We start from the raw sequence: 25,032 nt of genomic DNA on the forward strand, positions 1-25,032 counted from the left end.
AGTATCTTTTGAAGGAAAAGGAGGACATAATTATGCAATTAGAATAAGGCCTTGAGAATGAGAAGCAAAATATTGTGAATCAATGGTAATAAAATCTTGTTGAACTCCAAAACAAATTCAACACCTTTATAGTTCAACATGACTCTAATTTGAAGGTATGAGATGCTGAAATTCGGGAATTATAGCAAGGTATTGCACAGTTGAAGGTTTATCCTGGAATTAAAGAATTAAAAGAGAAGCGGGAGAATTAAATACTCTCCTTGCTCAACAACAAGACATATTTTGTGAAAAAATATCCATCAATTGTGATTTATGTCACACAGCCAGTTCATTGGTGGACCAATTGTCCGATCTCAGGACTTTGATGACATTGAGGAAAATATTGCACGCTACATAACATGGCAAGATAGTACTGAAGGGATATTATCCAATCTACCAAGGATAGAGGAATGGCATATGGAAATAGTCTTCAGGGAATGGAAAATCTACCTCAAACATACAAAAACAATAGTATTGAATGCAAGGGACATCTCCAACGATCTCATTGAAGCCATCAATGATAATTTGTTTCAGGAAAATTGTGTTTTAGAATGACCTAAGGGATCTCCCCCAAATATCAAATTATTGACCAAAACGTGGTATGAATTATCCAAGAAGAAGGCCAAAAAAGTTGAAAAGCTATCTAAGATTGACCTAGAATGCCATTGGCATTTCTTAGGCAAGCCTCACAGCCAATGGCTAATGCTCATATGTTTATCTAACACAACCCCTCATATGTTTCCAGCACTCAAGGATGATATATTTACCTGTCAAATGAAGATTCAACCATGCTCTCCACCTGAATTGAATCCCATGACAAATATTTACGAACTGCAGCAGTGTATGGGGGGGAAATCTTCTTCATATTCTTAGCCAAGTTGTTACAACAAAGTCTAAAATTGTCTTATTGTTTTATTGTAAGCATTGTTTGTTAAAACTGCTTAAAACTTTTATTTTTCTTTGCTATATTTGTATTTCTTTTGAAAAATATAAATCCACCTTCATTTGAATGGAGAAAGGGTTTTGAATTTTGAAGAGAAAGATTTTGATTGCACTATTGTAACTTAAGTTATCTTAATAGAAAGTTGAATCACTAGTATTTTCTCATGAGGAGAGTTACAATATATCAGGTACTATTATTTGTCTATTTTTTTTTGCTTAAAAGTTAAATGGTTATTTGATTACGTTTATCATATGTGTGTTGCACACAGTGATACATCTTTCACTATTGATATGTGTGATTGGAATAATATATTATATGCATAAACAATGAAATCTTATATATGTAACAAATTCATCAACTAATTTAATTAAATTAGTTATCACTATTTTCATTAACCTCATATTGGCTTGATAATCTATATTTTCATGTTATATGTGAGATCCTTTTGAATCACATATATAGATAAGCTTTCCTGGGATAGATAGATAGATAGATAGTTTAAATACTCTTTCTTCTCAGTTTAATTACATCATAAACCACACGTCTATATACTTAATCAATTTTCTTATTTTATATTAAGGGCAATTGGTCCCATAATTGCCAAGAAAAACCACCATCCCAAATGGAAAAGGATCTACTCTAAGGTCCCGACCAAGTGGTTTTCCTTGATGTTGATGCAGACATTTTGAGACTTCGACGTTTTTGGTGCTAGAAGGAGGGCCTACAGACTATGAATGGAAAAAAGGCCAATCCCAAATTAAAAGGTAATTCTCATTCCAAATCTCCTAATCCTAGATCCAAATTTGTTCAAACAGCCACCAAATCTCCTAGAACACTTCCAAAGTCAGTTGGCCAAACTTACACACAAGTACCTACAAAGCCTCCTGAAGTCCAGACTTTAATTCAGAGATTAGAAGGAATTTATAGTTCTGGAGAGAAATCTATTGCAAATGATTTATTAAAAGGAATTGTTACCTCATCTTCATAGTCTTTTGGTGTGTTAACTAGATCCCAAAGTGAGAAACTTGGAGTTAATCCTTTCGAGTTTCCATTACCCACTCATCGAAAAAATAAAAGTACTCCATAGACTCAGTCTTATGTTAGTGATATTACATCTTCCTCTCCACCTCAAAATCCTTCTCTTGGTCCCGCTTCTCACTCTACCCCTTTACCTCCCTCTTATCATCACCTAATCCCTTCCATCCACATTCCTCATCCACAATTAACTGGTGCTATTATAATCAGTAGCACTACAGGAGAAGCTTCTTCAACTGCTCAATCTCCATCAACCTCTACTTCTTCTACAACTTCCTCTGCTCCTAGTACTCCCAGGATGGCCCAAAGACCATGGAACAATCCAAGAGTGGTATAGATGACTCCACCATTACACCCGCTTCCCAAACATCTAGAGAGATGGGTTCATAAGTTTAATCTTGATGATGGCCTCCTCGCAAAGGAACATATTCACGATTTCATGTTAGCCATCAATTTGAATGGAGTCATAGAAGAAGACTATGTTGTCAGGCTTTTTCCTTACACATTTAAAGGATTTGCAAGATCTTGGTATTTCTCTCTTCCTGTTGGGTCAATAATAAATTTTGATATGTTCGAAGAAAAATTCTTGTTAAAATTTGGTGATGACCAAACAACTACCACTTTGATTAATGATTTGTCAAATCTTAGGGCCAGCCCAAATGAAAAAATTCAAGATTTAACAAATCGCTGAATAAAATCCCAGACACTACCAGACCTGGAACTAATGTACAAATTGAATGGTATATCTCTTCTCTTCCTTCAAATATTTCCATGTTCATAGATATAGCTAATAAAATAGTATTTCTCGATAACATGAAGGAACCTCTATCTATGGAAAAAATAATTCTTTCTCTTAACAAAGAAAAATGCCCTTGAGGAAAAAAAATAAACCAAGAAAGTCTCTTTTAAATATGAGTCCAAGGAGAAAGCCCCCAAAAATCATTTTGATTTGGATGGGTTACAAAAGGTTCTGAAGACAATGTCTAATGAAATGGTAGAAATTAAAAAGCAAGTTCTTGGGTCTTTAAAGAAGTCTTTTCAACCTTTCAAAAGGAATCAACCATCACAATCACAACCTCCTGCCATTATATCAAATGCAGAATCTTATCAAGATGATGAAGAAGAAGAAACAGTCTTATATGTTGAAGAATCATGAGAACAGGAATTAGTGGAATTCCATGGTTTATGAGATTTCATTCTATCTACCTCGGAAAATGAATAAGAAGAGGAATCCTTAACAGTGAGTACTAGAATTAAGGGACCTACTGATACATCTCCATCAAATCAAAAACTGAAGTCCCCTGCTCTGCTTACTAAAGACAAGGGTATAGTTAAAAAAATCCTGCTCCTTCAGATTTTGTTCCAACTAATTCTAAATCTCCTTCTCATCTAATACCTTGATAGCCTATGATACCATTGAGTATAATATTGTGGAAGACATGAAAAAGGTCAAAGCAAAAATTTCCTTGTGTGAGGTTAGCAAGTTAAAACAACAACATAAGTTTTTACTCAAAGAGCTAAATCCAGTCCCTGCTTCTCCATTACCTACTGGTGTCAATACAAAAGCCTCAAAAGGGAAAGGAAAACCTCTAGATGTATTTTTAGATAAGATTGACCCCTCTGATGCTATTGTAATTGGAGATAGATCAAATTCCCACACTCCTTCATTTTAATTGACTTTTGGAATTTTTAACAAGAATGTTCACAATTGTTTAGTGGATTATGGTGCATCATCCAATGTCATGCCTTATGAAGTTTGTCTCAAATTGAATATTTCACCTCAGACAACATAACTAACCAGCGTGTGTTTAATGATGCCAATGAAATCCTAAGCTTTCTAACATCATAGAGTTCTTATTCTGACCAAATTATTAATGAATATGAGCATGACAAGCAGCTGAATAAATCTCCTGAGGAAAATTCTTTGCCTAAACCTATAGTAAAATTGGAATATTTATATGATCTTAAAGATTGGTTTAAAAGGGTAACTAATTGTAAGCTTCAAAGCTCTACTATGAGATTTGAATTAGTTAACCTAGGACCTTATCATAAGCCTCATAACATCAATTTAGGCCTTGGACTCACTCCAGATGAGAGATTTTCTTTCATTCATATGTTGAAAAGATACGAGGATGTATTTTCTTGGAATTGTGCATAGGTTTTAACCCCGTACAGAAATTACCTGCATAGGAATTCTAAAACAAAAAAAAATAAACAGTGTGAGAGCATAAGACATAAAACACATATACACAGATATTTTCCCACTGGATCCCAAAACCTGGACTACCAGCTTGATTTTTCATTATGTTCATTTCAATGTTATAATACATATTTATACATGTCGAAGCATCCAATACCATGCACCGAAAAACCATCGCATCCAAAAAACATGTGCGAAAATGCACAAAACCATAGGTGGGTTCGCCCAACCTAACATAGGGTCTAAAATCAAAAATTTTCCGGGGCGTTGCCCCAGACCCCATAAAGTGGGTTTACGGGTATGCCTCAAACCCCCTGTGACCCCCCCCCCCTCGCTGGCTATACAATTGGCACAATGAAGGGGGCTTCGCCCCCCATCTAACCCCCCAGTTAACTACGTGGGCTAGTCGTGGAAAGAATATAACACAACCCAACATTCTCCCACTTGTTGTTTTCTTTCCATAGGGGGCTGCAAGAGAGCTTTGTCATTTTTCCAGCCCTAAAACGCCCATTGTCTCTCTACACAAAGAGAACTTCTCAGAGCTCACATATTTTGTCAATGCATCTACAGTATTCTTCAAAGTGCCCACCTTTACCAGCAACACCTTTTTGTCTTCTATCATATCCCTCACAAAGTGATACTGAACATCAATGTGCTTTGTCTTTGAATGATATGCGGGGTTCTTTGCCAAGAAATTTGCACTTTGGCTGTCACAGTCTATCCTTATAGCTCCTTGTACTAACCCCATACTTGAACACAATCTCTGCAACCAAACTGCTTCCTTGCTTGCGTGAGTGGCTGCCATGTATTCTGCCTTTGTAGTGGATAGTGCCACTACAGATTGTTTCTTACACATCCAACTGACTGCACCTCCAAATAGGTTAAACACATACCCACTTGTAGATCTTCTCTGGTCCAGATCCCCAACCCAGTCTACATCAAAAAAGCCACAAATATCCAACATTTTGTCCAATCCTGATCTTCCTTGGTAGCACAAACCATAATCACTAGTGCCATGCAAATACCCGAAAACCCACTTCACTGCTATCTAGTGCTCCTTCCCTAGTTTTGACATAAACCTGCTCAATACTCCCACTGCATGTGAGATGTCTGGTCTAGTACAGACCATTGCATACATCAGGCTACCGACTGCACTTGCATATGGAACACGAGACGTATCCTCTTCCTCTTCTTGTGTATTGGGACACTGTTTAGCAGATAACTTTACACCTACAAGAATAGGAACCTTCACCGGTTTACTATCCTGTATATTAAACCTCTGTAGTATTGTCTCAACATACTTCCTCTGGTTTAACTAGAGATTCCTCTTTTCCCGATCTCTTTTAATTTCCATGCCCAAAATATAGTTTGTAGCACCAAGATCTTTCATGTCGAATTTGGAGGACAATTGGGTCTTCAAATCCTGGATAATTTCTTTGTCATTTCCAACCAGCAACATATCATCCATGTACAAGACCAAATAAATAACACGGTCACCAATCAATTTAAAATACACACAATGATCTTCTTTGCTTCTGGTGAAGCCAAGTCCCCATATAAATGTATCAAATTTTTGATACCACATCCTTGGTGACTGTTTTAACCCATACAAAGACTTCTTTAACTTGCATACCAGTTCTTTCTTACCCTTCATCGCAAAGCCTTCAAGTTGCTTCATGTAGATCTCCTCTTCTAGATCCCATGAAGAAATGTTGTCTTCACATCCATTTGTTCTACCTCAAAATCAAAAGAAATAGTAATAGATAAAAGTAATCTAATAGAAGTTACCTTGGCAACAGGAGAAAAAAAATATCACCTAAATCAATTCCCGGCACCTGGGAATAACCTTTTGCTACCAACTGAGATTTGTATTTCTCCACCTTTCCTTCTGCATTTGTCTTCTTCTTGAACACCCATTTGCTACCAATGGGTTTCCTTCCAACTGGTAACTCCACCAGATCCCAAGCCTCATTTTTGTGCAAAGATTCCATTTCATCAACCATGGCATCTTTCCAAAGTTTTCCATCCTTTGAATCCACTACTTCCTTCACAATTATGGGATCATCATCAGTAACAGATAAAGCAAAATTTGAACAGAAAGCAGATGGACTATACCTTTCTGGCTGCCTTCTTTCCCGAACAGATCTTCTTACACTCAGAGTTTGTGGCTTTTCATCTTCTGATTCCTCCTCTGTTGTAGAGTTTGATTCTTCCTCCTTTAGCTCAAACTCTATCTTCTCAGGTTCCTTTGGTTGGACTTCATGTTTAATAACATATTTCACCTCTCTGAACACCACATCTCGGTTGTACACAACCTTCCTTGTTACTAGGTTCGAAAGCTTATAACCCTTCAAACCATCCTTATACCCAATAAAGATGCATTTTTCATATTTACTATCCAACTTGGTTCATTTCTCCTTTGGAACATGTACATATGCATCACGTCCAAATATCCTCAGATGTGAAAGAGAGGGTTTCTTACCAGTCCATACCTCTTGTGGAGTTTTATCCTCCAACACTGATGAAGGTGATCTGTTAACCAGGTAACATGATGTCTCCACCGCCTCTGCCAAGGATTCCTGTCCTAACCCAGCACCACTGAGCATGCTTCTTTCCCTTTCCATCAATGTCTTGTTCATTCTTTCTGCAACTCCATTTTACTGAGGTGTATATGGAGTAGTCTTCTTCCGTGCTATACCACACTTCTTACAGAATTCTTCAAATTCCTTACTGTAAAACTCTCCACCATTATTTGTCCTCAGCACCTTTATCTTCTTCTCTGCCTGGTTTTCTACCAGAGCCTTGAATTCTTTAAACTTGTCAAAGACTTCAGATTTCTTCTTAAGGAAATATATCCATGTATTCCTTGAGAAGTCATCTATAAATGATACATAGTACATAGACTTACCCAGTGATGGAACCTTCATAGGTCCAAACACATCATTATGCACAAGCTCTAATATTTGTTTCGCCCTCTTACTTCCAGAGGGGAAACTCACCCGATTCTGCTTGCCATATACACAATTTTCACAAAAATCAAAATCCAAAGAGCTATTACTCATACCTTCTACCATACCTTTACCATGAAGTATTCGAAGGCCCTTCTCTCCAATATGTCCAAGCCTTTGACGCCACAACATGGTCCTCTCTCCAGAGACCACTAGATTTTTTGCTCCACTTTCAAGAACCACAGAACTGTTGCACTCATCAACAACAGTGCTACCTTGCATCTTGTACAGAGTTCCAATCCGAACTCCCCGCATCAATACTAGTGCTCCCTGAACCATCTTGTAGGTATCCTTCTCAAACACTATTTTTACACTTGCATCATCCATCTTGCTTACAGAAATTAGATTTCTGGCCAATGTAGGAATATGTAGAACACCCAGAAGTGTTCTAACCCTTCCATCTTGCGACTTCAACTTTACTTTTCTGCAACCAATGATTCTAGCCTTCCTGTCATCCCCCAAGAAGACATCACCACCATCATATTTCTCATACTCGCAGAACCACTCTCTATGGGGAGTGAAGTGAAAGGATGCACCTGAGTCAATCAACCATGCCTCATGATCTACAAGTGTACTTGAAGAAGCAAAGTACACATCCCCACCTTCATCTGAGGTGGTTTTTGCCTCTATAGAAGGAGCATCATCAAATCCCTTTCCTTTATCAGGAGCTTTAGATTTACAGTCCCTTTTGAAGTGCCCTTCCTTTCCACATTTCCAACACACCACCTTTATAGGTTTTCCTAGAGATTCAGGGCTCCCTCTAGATTTAGATCTCCCACTCGATGACTTATTTTTGTTTCTGTTCTGGGACCGTCCTTGTACAGACAAGGCATAACCATTTTGGCTCTCCATATTTTTCTATCTCATCTCCTCCGTCAGCAAGGATGAGACTATTTCATCAAAATGCAAGGTAGTTTCATTGCTACCTTTTGCAATAACCAAACTATCCCACGAATCTGGTAGAGAACACAACAAACTGATGCACTTATATTCATCTGAAATTTTAATATCAACATATGCTAATTGACTTACCATAGTATTAAATGCATTCAGATGCTCTATCATCGAGTCTCCATCTTTCATCCCCAAGTTATAGAGCTTTTTCTGCAAGAACAGTTTATTCACCAAAGACTTAGATTGGTAAAAAGTCCCTAACTTGTCCCACAAAGCCTTTGTCGTAGCTGCCCCTGATATATTCAACAATACTAAATTTGAGACACACAATCATATTGTGCTCTTTGCCTTCCGATCCAACTTCTTCCATTCTTCATTGGTCACTCGCGTTGGTTTAGTACCTGGATCTACCACGATCCATTGATCTTTATCCACCAATAGATCCTCCATCTTGAGTTTCCACAACTCAAAACTCTAACCATTAAATTTCTCGATCTCTATCTTTCCACCACTCGCCATCTTCTTTCACCACCAGAATCGATCTGGCAGATCTCCCACTGAACAGGGTCTACCACAGGCCCAAGCAAAACCCCTCAACAACAAAAGTGTCCCCTTGAAGCCAAAACTGCTCTGATACCAAATGTAGGTTTTAACCCCATACAAAAATTACCTGCATACGAATTCTAAAACACAAAAAAATAAACAATGCGAGAGAATAACACATAAAACACATATACACAAAGCTTTTCCCACTGGATCCTGAAACCGGCACTACCAACTTGGTTTTTCATTATGTTCCTTTCATTGTTATAATACATATTTATACATGCCGAAGCATCCAATACCATGGACCGAAAAACCATCGCGTCCAAAAAACATGTGCGAAAATCATGCAAAAAACCATAGGTGGGTCCGCCCAGCCTAACATAGAGTCAAAAATAAAAATAAAAATATACCTCAAACCCCCTCCCCCCCCCCCCCCCCCCCGCTACACAATCGGCGCAACGAAGGGGGGCTCCGCCCCCACTCTAACCCCTCGGTTAACTACGTGGGCTAGTCATGGAAAGAATATAACACAACCAAACATTGTGATGATCTTAAAACTTATGACACATCTATCATTCAACACACCATTCCTATGTTGCCAGATGTAAAGCCAATTCAACAAAATCTTAGGAAGATTCATCCTAACTTGGAAGCCCAGATTAAGACTAAATTAAACAAGCTCCTCAAAGCCAAAATTATATTCTCAGTCATACATTCCAAGTGGGTTTCGAATCTTGTACCAGTTAGAAAAAAGAATGGAGATATTTGTATTTGTATAGATTTTAGAAACTTGAATAAAGCATGTGAAAAGGATAACTTTCCTTTGCCTTTGATGGAACAAATTTTACAATTTTTTGCTGGTTCTGAGCTAATTTCTTTCTTAGATGGTTTTTCAGGTTACAATCAAATCCTTGTACATCCAGAAGATAGACTGAAAACTACATTCAAAACCAAGTGGGGAAAGTACTCTTATCAAAAAATGCATTTTGGACTAATTAATGTTGGAGCCACTTTCCAAAGAGCCATGGACATTTCGTTCAGAGGTTTGATTAATAAGACACTTGTAGTGTACTTATATGACATTACGATTTATTCAGAAAAGAGAAGTAATCATCTACATGATTTGAAACAAATCTTTGAAAGATGTATAAAATTTGGAATCTCCTTGAATCCTAAAAAGTCATTTTTTGCCTTAGCGAAGGTAAGCTTCTAGTTTTATTGTGTCCAAAGAGGGAATCTGCACATATCCAAAGAGAATTAAGGAAATTTATAAAGTCCCCTTACCACACAACAAAAAATCCATGCAATCCTTTCTTTGACAAATTAATTTTGTCAAACAGTTCGTCCCCGATTTTCCACAAATTGTCTTACCCTTACATACTATGGTCAAGAAGAAATCTTTTTTCAAATGGGGACAGATCAAAAGAAAATCATTTGAATCAATAAAACAAGAAATCATAGATGCTCCTTCGTTATCAACTCCCAATTTTTCTAAATAATTTGTTCTTTATACTTTTTCTTCTCAACAATCCTATGCAGCAATGTTGACACAACCCAATGAACAACAAGTTGAGGCTCCTATTTCCTTCTTTAGTTCCAATTTGTAGGGATTCTAGCTAAACTATTTAGAGGTTGAGAAACAAGCCTTTGTATTTTTTATGTCCATGAAACATTATAGGACTTTCCTCCTAAAATCACATACAAAAGTAATTGTTCCTTTCCCTGCAATTAGACAATTGCTTATCCAGAAGGAATTAGGAGAGAAGAGGGAAAATTGGGTTACTACCCTATAAGAATATGAACTAGAGATAGAACTAGCTAAAATAGTAAGGGGTCAAGATTTTCGCAAATTAATTACTATAGCTTATGACACTTCGACTGATGAAGATTCAGGTAATAATGTTCAAATTACATAGGTATGCCCTATTGACACTAAATCTCAATATGTTGATTTAATATTTTATTTAAAAAATGGTTATGATCCACTAGAACTCAATTACAAAAGAAAAAGATCTCTAAGACTTAAATCTAATCAATACCAACTTGTCAATGATGTCTTATTTAGAAAGTATTATGATGTTGTTTTATTGAGATGTCTAGAAAAATCTAAAGCAGAAAGAGTTTTGTAGGAGCTACATGATGGACCAGCTGGTGGACACTACTTCTCATAAGATATGATAGATACTATTGGCCAACTCTACTCAAAGAAACCCATGCTTATGTCATAAAATGCAAATTTTGTCAAACTACTTCAGGAAGACAAAAGAAACCAACCTTGCCTTTGCAACCAATTAACATTGAGCAACCTTTTGAGCAATGGGGACTAGATATCATTGGTGAGATCATTCCTAAATATTCTAAGAAGCATAAATACATCTTGACTACTACAGATTATTTCACCAAATGGGTGGAAGAAATACCTTTGAAGGTGGCCAATTCTGAAAACATTATTTAATTTATTGATCAATTTATTATTACCAGATTTGGCCTTCCTTATGCCCTTATGTTTGATAATGCATGTTATTTTCTAAAAATACCATAACTGAATTCTCTCTCAAAAGAGGTTTCACACTCAAATATTTTGTAAACTATTATCGTTGAGGAAATGGCCTAGCAGAATCTACCAATAAAAACCTCATCAAGATAATCAAGCGAGCAATTGACTAAAATCAAAGAAATTAGCATAAAGCTCTAGTTTTTCCATTGTGGGCTAATAGAGTCACTCAAAAGGTCTCTATAGGCACTTCTCCTTTTCAATTAGTGTATGGAAAATAAGTTATTCTACCTCCCAATCTAGCTCTTCCTTCACTAGCCCTGGTGCAATCTATTGAAGAAAAACCTTCTTCTTCTTTACAATTTAGGATGTCCCAAATTCTTAAGCTAGAAGAAGAAAGAGATGAAGTCCAAAAAGTTCATGCCCACCACTAGAAATTGGTCAAGTCCTCGTTTGATGCAGGTTCAGTTAATAACAAAAATTTTCATATCGGTGACTTAGTTCTAAAATGGGATAAGGCCCATGAAGAGAAAGGCAAACACACAAAATTCCAAAAATTGTGGCTAGGCCCATTTCAGATCATTGAGAAACTAGGCCCATCAACCTTTATCCTTCAAGATTTATAGGGAAAGAGGGATGCTCTTCCTATTAATGGGCTAGTTTTGAAAAAATATTTTTCTTAGAAGATACCTTGTCTTGTTGTAAATATGTAAATAATCATATGTACATATCAGTGTCTTTAGCCTTAGTAATGTTAGGTAATACTATTTTGACTTCATATTGGGGTCTCTCATCATTTACATGAAGTTTGACTAATTAAAGGAGAAACATCAAAAAGAAAATTATAACATTGAAGTTTAGTATTGCATCTATTAAAATCTATGAAATATTTATATCCATTAAGTTGTAAATATTTCATAACTTGAAACTTTAAAAGATCTTGTTGTCCTATGATTGGTCATGAAAAGTTTTCTTTAAAAAAGTGAAGATTATTTTGAAGTTTTAACATATTTTGACTTCAATTGTCATCCATAACTCTTAAGGAGTGAATTTACCTCCCCATCCACTAATTTTACATTTTTTAGAGTGTAATTCAAAAATATATAAAACTTGAAAGATAAGAGGTCTCATCATGAGCCAACTTACCATGATCATGGGAAATTAATGATGTTGACATTATCATGACTGGTCACCAAACCAGGATAATGGCTTGTGGCTATATAACTATAAGACAAGAGGTCTCATCACGAGCCGACTTGTTCAATATCATTATCACTTGTAAATCTCAGTGTCATTATATGGCCACCAAATAAGGACATTGGCTTTCAAGTAGACTCAAAAGAAATTTTAAAAGGAAAATGAATACCTCTAAAGATGTTACTATAAGTAGATGGGATACTGGTACATTTTGGTTCAATGGTAACCCTGTCAAGGCTATGGACACCTACTGGAAATAATGGCTCTACCAGTGACAAATAAGTCTATCTAAAACACAAAAATTCTATAGCCCTTAACTTTATCTTTACAATTGACTAAATGACCAGCAAAGATAATGGAGATTTTCATCAATAACAAGTTGTGATATAATTTACAAAAGAATGAGTTATTTTATTCAAAGTAATCTTTATCAATCAAAACGTCAAATATTTTTACCTTTCTCAATATATTTCTTTAGTAGTTAAAATTTCATTTTTTTTACAGAGATAATTTTTTCGCCTAGTATGTTGCCAAATGTTGTAGTACTCAACAACCGCCCATTTAGTTTTATTTTAGCTATATAATAAATCATGGGGACCCTTTTCAATTTTAATAAAACTCTTTAGTTCTAAATAGAGATAATGCAATTTTTTATTTTTGTAAATAAAATACCCTCTCACATAAAGGTTTCTATTATCGTAACTTACATATCGGAGATTCAACCTTACAAGTGCTATGATTCATGAAAACTTGATAGGCCTTTTACTATTTAAATAAAGAATTATCGAGGAAGTTATATCAGATGACTAAGATATCATAACATTCCTTATAGGAAAGTTACGATAAAAAAAATTCTCCAATCAAATTTTCCCAATATATAACACAGAGATAAGTGGGTGCTTCCTTTTATATTGAATATTTTAAATAACTGTCAGGCCCACAATTTTCCTCTTGGGATATCAGAACTCTCGAATATTGTAATGTTTAAACAAGCACCATCTCAAAGATTCTAATATCTCAAACCTCTGATATCTGATATCTCTGATACTTAACACTTTCACTATCTTGAAAGCACCTGATACTCTGATATCCCAATGCCTCTCACTTCTGATGTCCAACAAATCTGATGCTCCTCCCCTCTGATATCACAAACCTCTGATTCCCGTCTCTGCCCATATCAGGACTTTTCATATCAGATGTCACTCTTTAAAATCCATGATATTCAAATCGCCGATATAAAAACTCTGATATATCTGTCTTCCTACACTTATAACCGTTATATTTTTAAATAACATATATCGAAAGCCTTAGGCATCGTAATTTTTAGTGTGCAATCATGGGATTTATTTAATAAAATTCCCCTGATATGTTGATGTGTGCATAGCCCACGTGAATTGATTTTTTTCATTTAATATCCGAAGAGTGGAAAATTTATGGTTATTAAGTTCTAAACATATTTATTCATTGAAACTCGATATTATCATGATTTTCCCTCTAAAACAAAAATCGTTATGAAAAATCGTCATTTGCACTAACGAATTTCTAGCAAAGAATTATCACTTAGTCATGTGTTTTCCATTGTAGGCCAGTCACAATAAGAGAAATTTAGAAGAGATGTCAAGGGAAACTAAAGCAAAGAAGAAACATGTCATTCAGCAGCAGTCGGCTACTCTGCCAGCTGAAAATCTTGATGCACCAGGGTTGTTCTCAGTTATGGTCTATTCTTCAGATGCCGGGAGTGCTTCCTGGGAATCTATCTATCAGTTGTTTGAAGACAAAGGACCAAGGGTCACTCAAAGAACAATTACAGCCAAGGATTCTGCTCTAGTTTCTAATACTACCACAGTGATATTGCAGATTCATTTTTGCACAGAATTGTATCTTGGCCCAAGCTCCTTCCCTATACACATATGATTCGATAGGTCATAGAACACTTGAACATTGCAGAGAGGAAATTCATGACAAAGAATGACACAGTCATTGGGTTTTTCACCAATAGTGATTTCAGTGCAATGTACCATTTTCCACCACTGTAGTGTAAATATGACAAACAGTCCGTGGATAAATTCATGATCAATATTGGTCATGCATTGAAAATTATCAAGGAATGGAGGAGGGACCATAATAAACATAAGTGTGAAGAAAAGGGAATATATGTAGTAGACTCTCTTGCAGGTCCTTATTGCCAAGTTGCTTCCATGGTATGTAGACTATTTTCTTATCCTAATACCCAGAAATTCCCAAATCGATGGACTCCATTGATTGATGTTGCTCCAGAAGGATATATATTAGATTGGGGAAATATTTTGTCTAATAATTTAGCCACTCACGTTTTGAATTTCAGGAAAAATCATACAGTTTCAAAAAATGGAATTCTCCTTTTTATATGAGTGCCTATGTTATGGATGCTTTGTGCTATAACATGGATTTTTCTTCCATGTGATGGAAATTGACCTTAGTGGACCCAAATCTGATTCATATATACCATAATATCCTCTGGGATTCCAAATACCAGCCCCATTTCTATCAAATCTGCCAGGGTGTCATGCTTCCTATTCATCAAATTATTTTTAATAAGAGAGCCCCTATGATTTCCCTCAAAGTAGATGCACACTGGCTTAGGTTTGGGAATTGGTTTGGTGAAGAGTTGTTTACCTACATTCAGGTCTTTGGTAGTCTGGCTAATCCACATGTTTTTCTCCTATATATCCCTGACAAATTGTTGGATCGTGAGATAACCTACCAAACTGTAGGTAATGGAATTTATAAATTATTGAAATAATCCAATGAGAACTCATGGCCTACCTTTCCATTTCATTGTGGTATGTATACACTGGAGAATTATAGACATGAAACTATTGACATGAACTTTCTTCTAGAGTTGAAATTTCCTACTATTCCTAACAGGCAATACGATCTTCATGAACTTGATTAGTTTGATGATTTATTTGAAAATTCTTCCACTTATTCAATAATTTCCAAATAGATTTCAAAGCATCTCACTCCACAGGAAATTAATTGATTTTCCCAATAGTACAAGGAAGCAAGGTTATCTCGTTTACCCTTGGATTATTTAAAACTTTCAGAGGAAAACACAACTCAAGAGAAGTTTACAAAGATTCCTTCTACATAGTTTATTTATATCCTTGACCCAAAATATATAGGGGCTTCTTCATCCACTCAGATTGAGGGACAGTTTCCAAGTTCTAAGCTTGAAGAAATATAGGAACAATGTAGCCAAGTTTTGAAAGGAAATAAACTTGAGGTTTTAAAAACTACCTCACAATAAAAAGTCTTAGACACTTCTAAAACTTTTGAGAAGACTTTGATTATGATAAGGACTACTAATCAGCCTTTAGAAATTGAAGACAGAGAAATTATACCAACATTTCTAACCTCTAAGGTCATATTAAGGGTCGAAGTGATTCCTCCCCTTGACATATTCTACAATCCTCAGCATAAGGATGTAGTAAAAAGACAAAGAAAGAAAAGGAACAGTGACAAATCCCATGCCTTAGACCTTGGAAATTCCTCTTTTGAGGTATTATGGAAAGGTTTACAGTCCACTCCTACAGAGGAACTCCTAATACTTACTCAGTTTACAAGAGTTTATGCTTCTACGACTATGGAAAAAGCCACCGAGATACAACAACTTTTGAAGGAATAAGAGGAAAAAATTATGTAGTTGGAACAAGGCCTTGAGAATGACAAGCACAAGATTTCAAATCAATGGCAAGAACAACTTTTTTAACTCAAAACAATTTCAACACCCTTAAAGTTCAACATGACTCTGATTTGATGGTCCGAGATGCTCAAATTCAAGAATTACAGTAGAGGATTGAATAGCTAAAGTTTATTACTGAAATTGAAGAATGAAAAAGAGAATCAGGAGAATTAAATACTCTCCTCACTCAAAAGAAGGTCATATTTTGTCAAAAATTAGCCATTATTTGAGATTTATGTCACACAGACAATTCATTGGTGGACCAATTATTCAATCTCGGGACATGCTTTAATGAAATTGAGGAAATGATTGCAAGATACATAACATGGAAAGATAGTACTGAAGGGATATTAGCCTATATCCCAAGGATAGAGGAATGGCATAAGGAAATAGTCTTTAGGGAATGGGAAATCTTCCTTAAACATACAGAAACAATAGTACTAAATGCAAGGGACATCTCCAACGACCTCATTGAAGCCATCAATGATAATTTATTTCAGGAAAATATTATTTCAGACAACCCTGAGGGATCTCTACCAGATATAAAATTATTGACCAAAACATGGTAGGAATTGTCCAAGAAGAAGGCCGAAAAAATTGAAAAGCTATCTAAGATTGACTTAGAATGCCATTTCCATTTCTTTGTCAACCCTCACATCTAATGTCTAATGCTCAAATGTTTGTCTAACACAACCACTCATATGCTTCCATCGCTCAAGGATGTTATATTTACCAATCAAATGTGGATTCAACCATGCTCTCCACCTAAATTGAACCCATGACAAATATTTACAAACTACAACAGTGTATGGGACGACAGAGTTCTTCACAGCCTTAGCTGAGTTGTTACAACAAAGTCTAAAATTCTCATATTGTTTTATTTTAAGCATTGTTTGTTAAAACCGCTTTAGACTTTTATTCTGCTTTGCTATATTTGTATTTCATTTGAAAACTATAAATCTGCTTCATTTGAATGGAGAAAGGGTTCTGAATTTTGGAGAGAAATCTTTTGTTTTCACTACTATAACTTAAGTTATCTTAATATAAATATGAACCACTACTATTTTCTCATGAGCAGAGCTACAATATATCAGGTATTATTATTTGTCTATTTTTCTTTTCTTAAGAGTTAAATGGCTATTTGATTGTGTTTATGATACGTTTGTTGCAAGGAGTCATACATATTTCACTATTGATATGTGTGATTGGAATCATATATTATATGCATAAACAATGAAATATTATATGCGTAATGAATTCATAAACTAATTTAATTAACTATTTAATTAAATTACTTGTCATTATTGGCTTGATAATATATATTGTCATGTTGTATGTGAGATCCTTTTAAATCACATATATAGATAAGCTTTCCCAAGATAGATAGATATATAGATAGATAGGTACATAGGTTAAATACTCTTTATTCTCAGTTTAATTACATCATAAACCTCACATCTATACACTTCATCCATTTTCTTATTTTATATTAAGGGAAACTGGTCCCATAATTTCCAGTCTGAGCCACCATCCCAAATGGAAAATGATCTTCTCTAAGGTCCCGACCGGGTGGTTTTCCCGCATGTTGAGGCTAACATTTTGAGCCTTTGAGAGAATGTTAGAAAAATATAAACGAGTACTTGCTATGTTTTTGGTAATACAGTAAGGCTACCTAATGAATTCCATGCCACATGAAATTCTCATATGTCAAGTGCGCAAGAGTGATCTCTTGTTGTTAAATACCACATGAAAGAATGTAGTGTGCTTTTGCTTATGCTTATGAGACTTGTCACATGAATGATTGAAAACAAGAGAGGAAGAAAATTAAATTTAAAAATAAATGTGTATGAATAGCATGGAATATATGCAATTATCGCACATGCATGACAAGATGTATATGTACATGTTTGGGTGCATTATTGAAGGAATTGCTTGAATGTGTAAATTCGATACATATTGAAAATGTAATTTATGAATATTTATTGAAACTTGTGTGTAAGTAGATGAAATGATACAGTTGTGACTAATATGTGAGGTTGAGATCATTTTAGGGGTTGTTGAATGTTGCAAAATTAATTATGCTAAGAATCCATTGAACTCCTTGAAAAGATCTTAATTGATAATGTATGTGATGGTATCAAATTAAGTAGGGTAAGTAGCAAGAAAAGGTAAATAGGTAAAGGAATTGGGTAATAATTCCTTTCAACTAAATTTGATATCTTTTATTTTTCAAATTAATACATTTATTGCATGGATTCCCAAGAATGGGTATGGTTAAGGAAGAAAATTGTCAACACAAAAAGATATAGTAAAATATTAATAATGTGTGCATGCATTAAGCTACCATGTTGATCAAAGAATAAATGAATGAATACCACATTCATGATATAGAATATGTTTGGTAATGCATTGAGAGAATGCATGAAAAAGTGGGATGCGTGAAGCAAATGTAGGGACTGCAATTTTGTTCTTGAGTCCATGAATATTGGCCCAATAGTTTCTATGCTTAAGACAAGTGATTCTATCAAGTAATGTTGAGTTTATTGGTAAGGAACATGTAATTGAAGGATTGGTTTCTTCTAGTTAACGTGAAAATTGTATGGAATTGTTGATATATGAAAGCGAGTTTGTCATTAATACCTAGTGGATTATGACAAAGGTAAGAAGCCTTCAGTGTGAAGATTGCTAGTATATTTATGATGCATCCATGGGTTACTATGGCATGATTTTTTCATGATACTCATATTCTGAATCATGATGGTACATATGCTCAATGCATTGATTGCATGCATGATTGTATGAGACAATAAATTGCATGATTGAATGTCATGAAAAGAAGTAGCTTCTAATATTTTTGAGAAATTATTGAATAGTGGAATGAGTGGCATGGATCCCTCACCCTACAAAGAAAAGTGGAAGCTAATTACTCATGAATTTAGAGATATTAATCTTTCAATTTTGACCCTTTGGTAGTTGGAATAAATGTTCGAATACATTATGGATTGCTTGCAATGAATTTGATGCAAATAAATAATGCAACGATAGCTTCATTTGAATTTATTTCTTAAATCAATTGAAAGTGGTTGAATTCTTATGTGTATAATAACTTTGATATCACTTTAGGGTATGTGGTAAATTTTACAATGAAAATATTTTATATATGAAAACTTACCATTGTTTGGCTTATTGAAAGTACAAATTATAAAATGTATGAACTAGTAGGAATCCACACAGAGACCTTGATGTTGGAGGATATCCTCTAGTGACTAAGTCAAAGGACTTTAAAGCCATCATAAAGTCACAATTTTACCCTATTAAGTATCTATAGGATCACTAGATCCAATTGCACTACCTTAGGATCTTATGGGGGAAGAGTGTATATGAGTATGCCATAGAATTTAGAAATATTTCCATAATGTTGGATATCTTCCCAAATAACCCAAATGTACTCCTAAAGTATCTAGGGGCTTTAGACAACCATTTGCAAAAGAAAGTGATGTTGTTCAAGCCAAAATTGGTGGGCAAGGGTTGTGTATAGGAACAAGAAATAGAGAACATAGACCAAAAGAAAGGGAAATCAAGTGGATTGAAGTAGAAGTGGCACAAATATGCTTCTAAGGAGGGGAAGAAGGAGTGGAAAGGGGGAAAGATAAAAGGACAAAAACTGAAACACACCAAAGTAAAGATACTGATAACCATTGTAACCATTGTAGCACTGATGGTCATATAGAGGAGAAGTGTTGGAAGTTACATCTAGAGCTTAACAAAAGAATAAAAAGAAAGATAAAAGTAAAAGAATACCATGGCCACTTATTTGAGAAAACAAGTTGAAATTAGCTCATACATGGATGAGAAGATCATATGTACATCACTGCAAAAGGAGTTGAATATCAATATCCTTTAGTAACATGAAGAGAAACAAAAGGATAGACTCTTCCATATAAAGATACAGGTTAAAAAGACCAAGATTAATGTCTTGTTTGACTCATGATCACAGGAATACAACAATGTAACATAGCTGTTCAACAAATTTGGATTGGAAGTTCATGATAATCCAATGACATATCTATAGGGATGGGTAAATAAGGATGCATAAATAAAGTTAGAGAAACAAATCAAAATTAGAATTGTTATCAATGTTGATTGTATTGATGAAGTAGAACTAGATGCAGTTCCCCTTAATGTATGTGGAGTGGTGTTTGGAAGTACATTTGGGATGCAATCTTCAAGTGAATATCCAACCAACACTACCTCATCAAGAATGGAAAATCATTCACCATTAATGTGGATAAAGGAAAGTCAAAAAAATTGTTGGAAAGTTCCATGCAAGTCAAGAAACTAATCAACTCTAGCAAGAAGTATGTTTTATTATTTTTAAGAGAAAATTTACTTGTAGAAGAGTCATTTTAGGAAAAGGCATCCTTAGAGAAGTGTACTAAGAAACAAAAAAATAAACTGGAAGAATTTCTATAGGCTTACAAGGATGTGTTACAAGAACCTAAATGGATACCACCCAAGAGGGAAGTGAAGCATGAGATCTAGTTGTTGTGGGACTCTGCATTTCCAAACATTGGGTTGTATGGAAAAAATATTATAAAAGAAACGAAGGTAAAGAAACAATTGCAATAGCTAGTGGTGTAACGAAGCCTCCCACCCCCTTGGCTTATCTGAGGATATGAAATGTGTTACTTATTTGGCTTGATCACCAAGTTCTATTATGGAGATGGGGTTAGTAAAAATTCATTTTTTCAAGTCTTCATAATTTAATTCTGACACCATTGTTACAACCAACTCACTGAGAGATTTCCAATGATATAAAATTTAACTCAATCAAAGTTCTAGATCAAAATTTATGCACGATCAAAGTCTAACAATAAGAAGGGCCCACGTCAGTCTATGTATCTCCATGTGGACCCACATGGCCCTTTTCTGACCCTTGGGGAACCAATCTAGCTTCTCTCCTATCCACTGGTCACTTGCCCTATGTAAATCATGTTGTGGTATAAAACCATCATGACATATAATCCTGGACCCCTTGTTGGTAGTTTCAAGTCTGGGATAGGTGGGTAGCACAATGAATAATAGCCATTAATTAGAGACAAGAGATTTGGCACCAATCCTAATAGAACACACCTTTTGATTAAAAATGAACTATGAGGGTGGTGGGGGTGGGAAGCGTTAATTGATCTCATCTAACAATATCAACCAGGCAGGTATTTTTCCCTATCAACATGCATAAGGTTTAACACCCAAACCATGGGAGAAAAGGCGATACCATCCTCCATAGTTATAGGCCAATCATCACAAATTTTCCCATGCTGAAAAGATCCTTAACTTGCTTTGAGGGTGGGAAGAACCACTAGGACAATTCTAATTTCCACATCATTACCACATCATTACCACATCATCACCACATCACTACCAAATCAACACCACATTAACCTTATACCACAAAGTGGCATCCATGTGCACTTGATTTGGCTTATGTGGCACTAGCACACCAACATTCCCTTGTGGTATTGGTGTATCCGGCCCTAACCAAATTTGAACCTCCATAATTGTGCAAACTCTTAACATCCATGATTTCTAGGACACCTAGATAGTTTGTTAAAGAGTTCTACTAGGCATGGTTCTGCTAGTGGGCCAACCTCCAACATTAAGAACAAAATATGTCTTACTCTATATCTGGGCTATAGAAAGGCGTGTGTTTTTTTCCAACCCTGAATCTTTGGATTCAAGCTAGTACAACTTGTGTGTGTGGGCCTTGATATTAATTTATGCATTAAAACCTCCACACAAATATTAAAGAAGGATTTATCCAGGCCTATGGAGATCCAAACTTCAAAGGAGTGAACATCATTCATGAAACCTGAAGGTTCTGAATCCTAGATATGGTCATTACTTAGAAGGGAAATCTAATCGAACCTAGATATATCCAAGCCTCCAGTACCAGGGATGAAACCCTAGATGTGATTTCCACTTAGAAATAAATCTATACCATCACAAAATTGACCACTCCTTTCCAACCCCATACCCCTGGATCTATGAATTTTAATAATGCACTAAGGAACAAGGAAAATGGAGAAATTTCTAAGGCAAAGGGAAACAACCCAAATTCCTAAATTCCTAAGCCTTAAATTTTGCTTGATAACAACAACACAAAATAGGTTCTTTGATGCCCATTAAGTGGTTTCTAAAGAAAGAAGGGGAAAAAATCCTCAGTACCAAATTTAATAGTCTTTCAATAGAACCACCCCAAGAGTATTCTTGACCAATCCAACTATATGACCCTTATAGGATGGTTAAATGCATTTAGAGACATATGTATTATCGATTTCATAAATATGGAAATGCATAGAATTACATAGCAGCACACTCAGAGTTATAGTTTATCCTTTGAACAATATGAATCTATAAGCATTATTTAGTTATTATAGTCCTTAGTAATAACAATAAAATGAATGTGAATGAACCCATAGATTAACATCTCATGTATGAATTAAGTAATAACTAGGTATTCATTCCATTCATAAAATAAGATAAAATCCTTCAAATTCTAGATATGGCACAACCTTCACATTGCAAACATTCACTATAACCATAGTCATAAGATGGTTTTCAATCATGAAAATAATAGTAAGTCTTAGGAATTCCTTCATGATATTATACAAATCCATGCATTGGCCTACAACATAACAAGGATTATTCAAATATGTAGAACTAGTTATACTTATTTGAATGTGTTAAATTGGCTAGAAAGTGAAGGAGGGACTTCCACTCTCCACCCAACCATAGGCCAACAACACTGCTGTTTCCAGGAAAACTAGTGTCTTTTTGATCTGGTAGTCCCACTATGATTGGTAGCTATCCTAGAAACAAACAATCAAAGAAATTTGTGATTTCCTTTATGTATGATAGATAAGAGAGAAGCAAAGGGACCAACCTGGATCTTCTGCTTGACTCCTTTCTTGATTCCTCTCTCTGTTGATAGAGCTTGCACCTCTTCTCCTACTTATCCCACTCAATGAATACCTATAGAGACAAAGTAACAAAACACCATCAAAGCATCTTGATCTATTATATCATAAACAATGCAGAATCAGAAGTACATTGATCATACAATGGCATTCACAAACAACAACATTCACAAATACACGACTGTATGGAGGAAAATTCAAAGAACTTTATTAATAGTAGAAGGGAGAATTACAACCCAGCTGTCTGATCCAGCATCATCCTCCCAGCATCAAAGCCCTCTTCACCTCATGAAAAGCAAGATCACCCAACAATACAATGCTCTTTCTCAAAGATAAACTATTAGCACTTCCTTACAAATTACAAAATTCCAGCCTCTAGATCTCTCAGATGAGGGATCCATTTATAGATGTCTGCAAGAGTGTGAGTAATCTAAGGTTTTTTGATTAGTTTCATTCCACTTGTAGTTCTTGGTTCCAATTGGAGATTTAATGGATCTCTTACTCATCCCTAGGCAAATTCAGAGAAGCAAGTGTCACAAGAGAAGTTTCTGGAAGATTCCATGAGCATCCACTTAGCAAACTGTCTCAGACATTTGTCCATCCCCATTCATCGCACCCTATAGAAGGCTTCTTCAGTATGCATCGCACTTGGCTAGTGTAGAAGTCAGTATGCATCACACCTTGACAGTGGGGCAGTCAGTATGGTCTAGTTCTGGCCAGTTCTGAGTGGTTTTTCAGGTGGAACTTTTGGGGAATGATGTAATCAATCGACCATGATCTTTTAGGGTATGAAACAACACTTTTAGGGGTTAAAGAGCCCTTGGTTTATCGACATATAAGATTGGGGTTATGTTAGGTCCCTATACTACTAGTGTAACCCCTTATTGTTATTAGTACAACCCCCTTATTATATTGTTGTGCCCATGTAGTCCCCATATTGTTATTATTGTGCCCCATAGAAGCCCACTATCGTTATTATTGTGCCCTTACATTATTATTGTTATGTCAGCTCTGATTATATTATGACCCCTTAGACTCCTATATATAGAAAGGAGGTCTTGTCATTTGTATCATCAAAGAATCATTCATTTGTGTAATGTAAAGGAGGTTTCCCCCTCAAAGAGGCTGAATTCTAAGGCGTTGATCTATGTTTTCTATCTTTTTGTGAGCTGGTTTCATAACATTTGGATTTAGAGCTTTGGATTCTAGGGTTTCGCTGCTCCAAATAGGGCATCGTGGAATTTTCACTATAACTTTTTTCTGTGACGTTTCAGAAGCGAAAACAAAAACCCATTTGAAAAAAAATCGAACTGAACCTTGGGTCCGAATTTCAGACATTTTTGCACTATATTTGTGGAGATATGATCTGAGGAAGTTGGTCTTTTTGCAGACTCCTGAATTACATTCCAAATAGGTGACCTAGGGAAAATCATCATAACTTTCTCTCTGAGCATCGGATTGAAATTTCATAAGGTACAGAAAGAGGATGGGCTTCAGTTTCTTGTATATATTTTTAGAGCCAAAGGTCGAAACAGGGACATGTGGCATGTCGTACAAGTTCGCTCTACTGAACTATTCTATAATCAGGTCACTGTGGGAGATTTGGCATAACTCTTCCTTGGAGAATCCAATTTGGATTAGACTAGTGGCATTGGAAAGAGGACTCAGAGGGCTACTATAGGTCACAATTTTAGAACTTAAAGATCCAAAAGTACAGAGTTAGAGTCGTTTCAAGATCGAGCTCCTGAAATCAAGAAAAGGCAATATGAGGAAGTTTGATGGCAATGATCTGGTAAATTGCATACTACAGACGGAGAAATATTTTGATCTACATGGTGTACCATTATTACAAAAGGTATGTATTGCATATTCATATTTAGAACTGGATCAATTTTTATGGTATAAAGAGCTTTGTTCTTGTAAGAAACTTGTTATGTGGTCAATTTTCACGGAGGAAATGATAGCACATTATGAG

At 35.5% G+C, this 25,032-nt stretch overlaps 1 protein-coding gene across 1 annotated transcript in view; it reads left to right on the top strand.

Annotated features, from left to right (window-relative positions):
* The window catches only part of LOC149238555 (pescadillo homolog), a 190,108-nt gene that overhangs the window by 23,636 nt on the left and 141,440 nt on the right, over nt 1-25,032 (top strand). Inside the window, exon 2 of the mRNA XM_089369605.1 lies at nt 13,941-14,233. Within this exon, the coding sequence (XP_089225731.1) occupies nt 13,941-14,233 (293 nt within the window). The remainder of the gene's footprint in view (nt 1-13,940; nt 14,234-25,032) is intronic.

The sequence above is a fragment of the Pinus tabuliformis genome, chromosome 8, assembly GCF_031772625.1.
Source record: "Pinus tabuliformis cultivar Carrire ecotype Pingquan chromosome 8, CPIR1, whole genome shotgun sequence".
NCBI classification, from domain to species: domain Eukaryota; kingdom Viridiplantae; phylum Streptophyta; class Pinopsida; order Pinales; family Pinaceae; genus Pinus; species Pinus tabuliformis.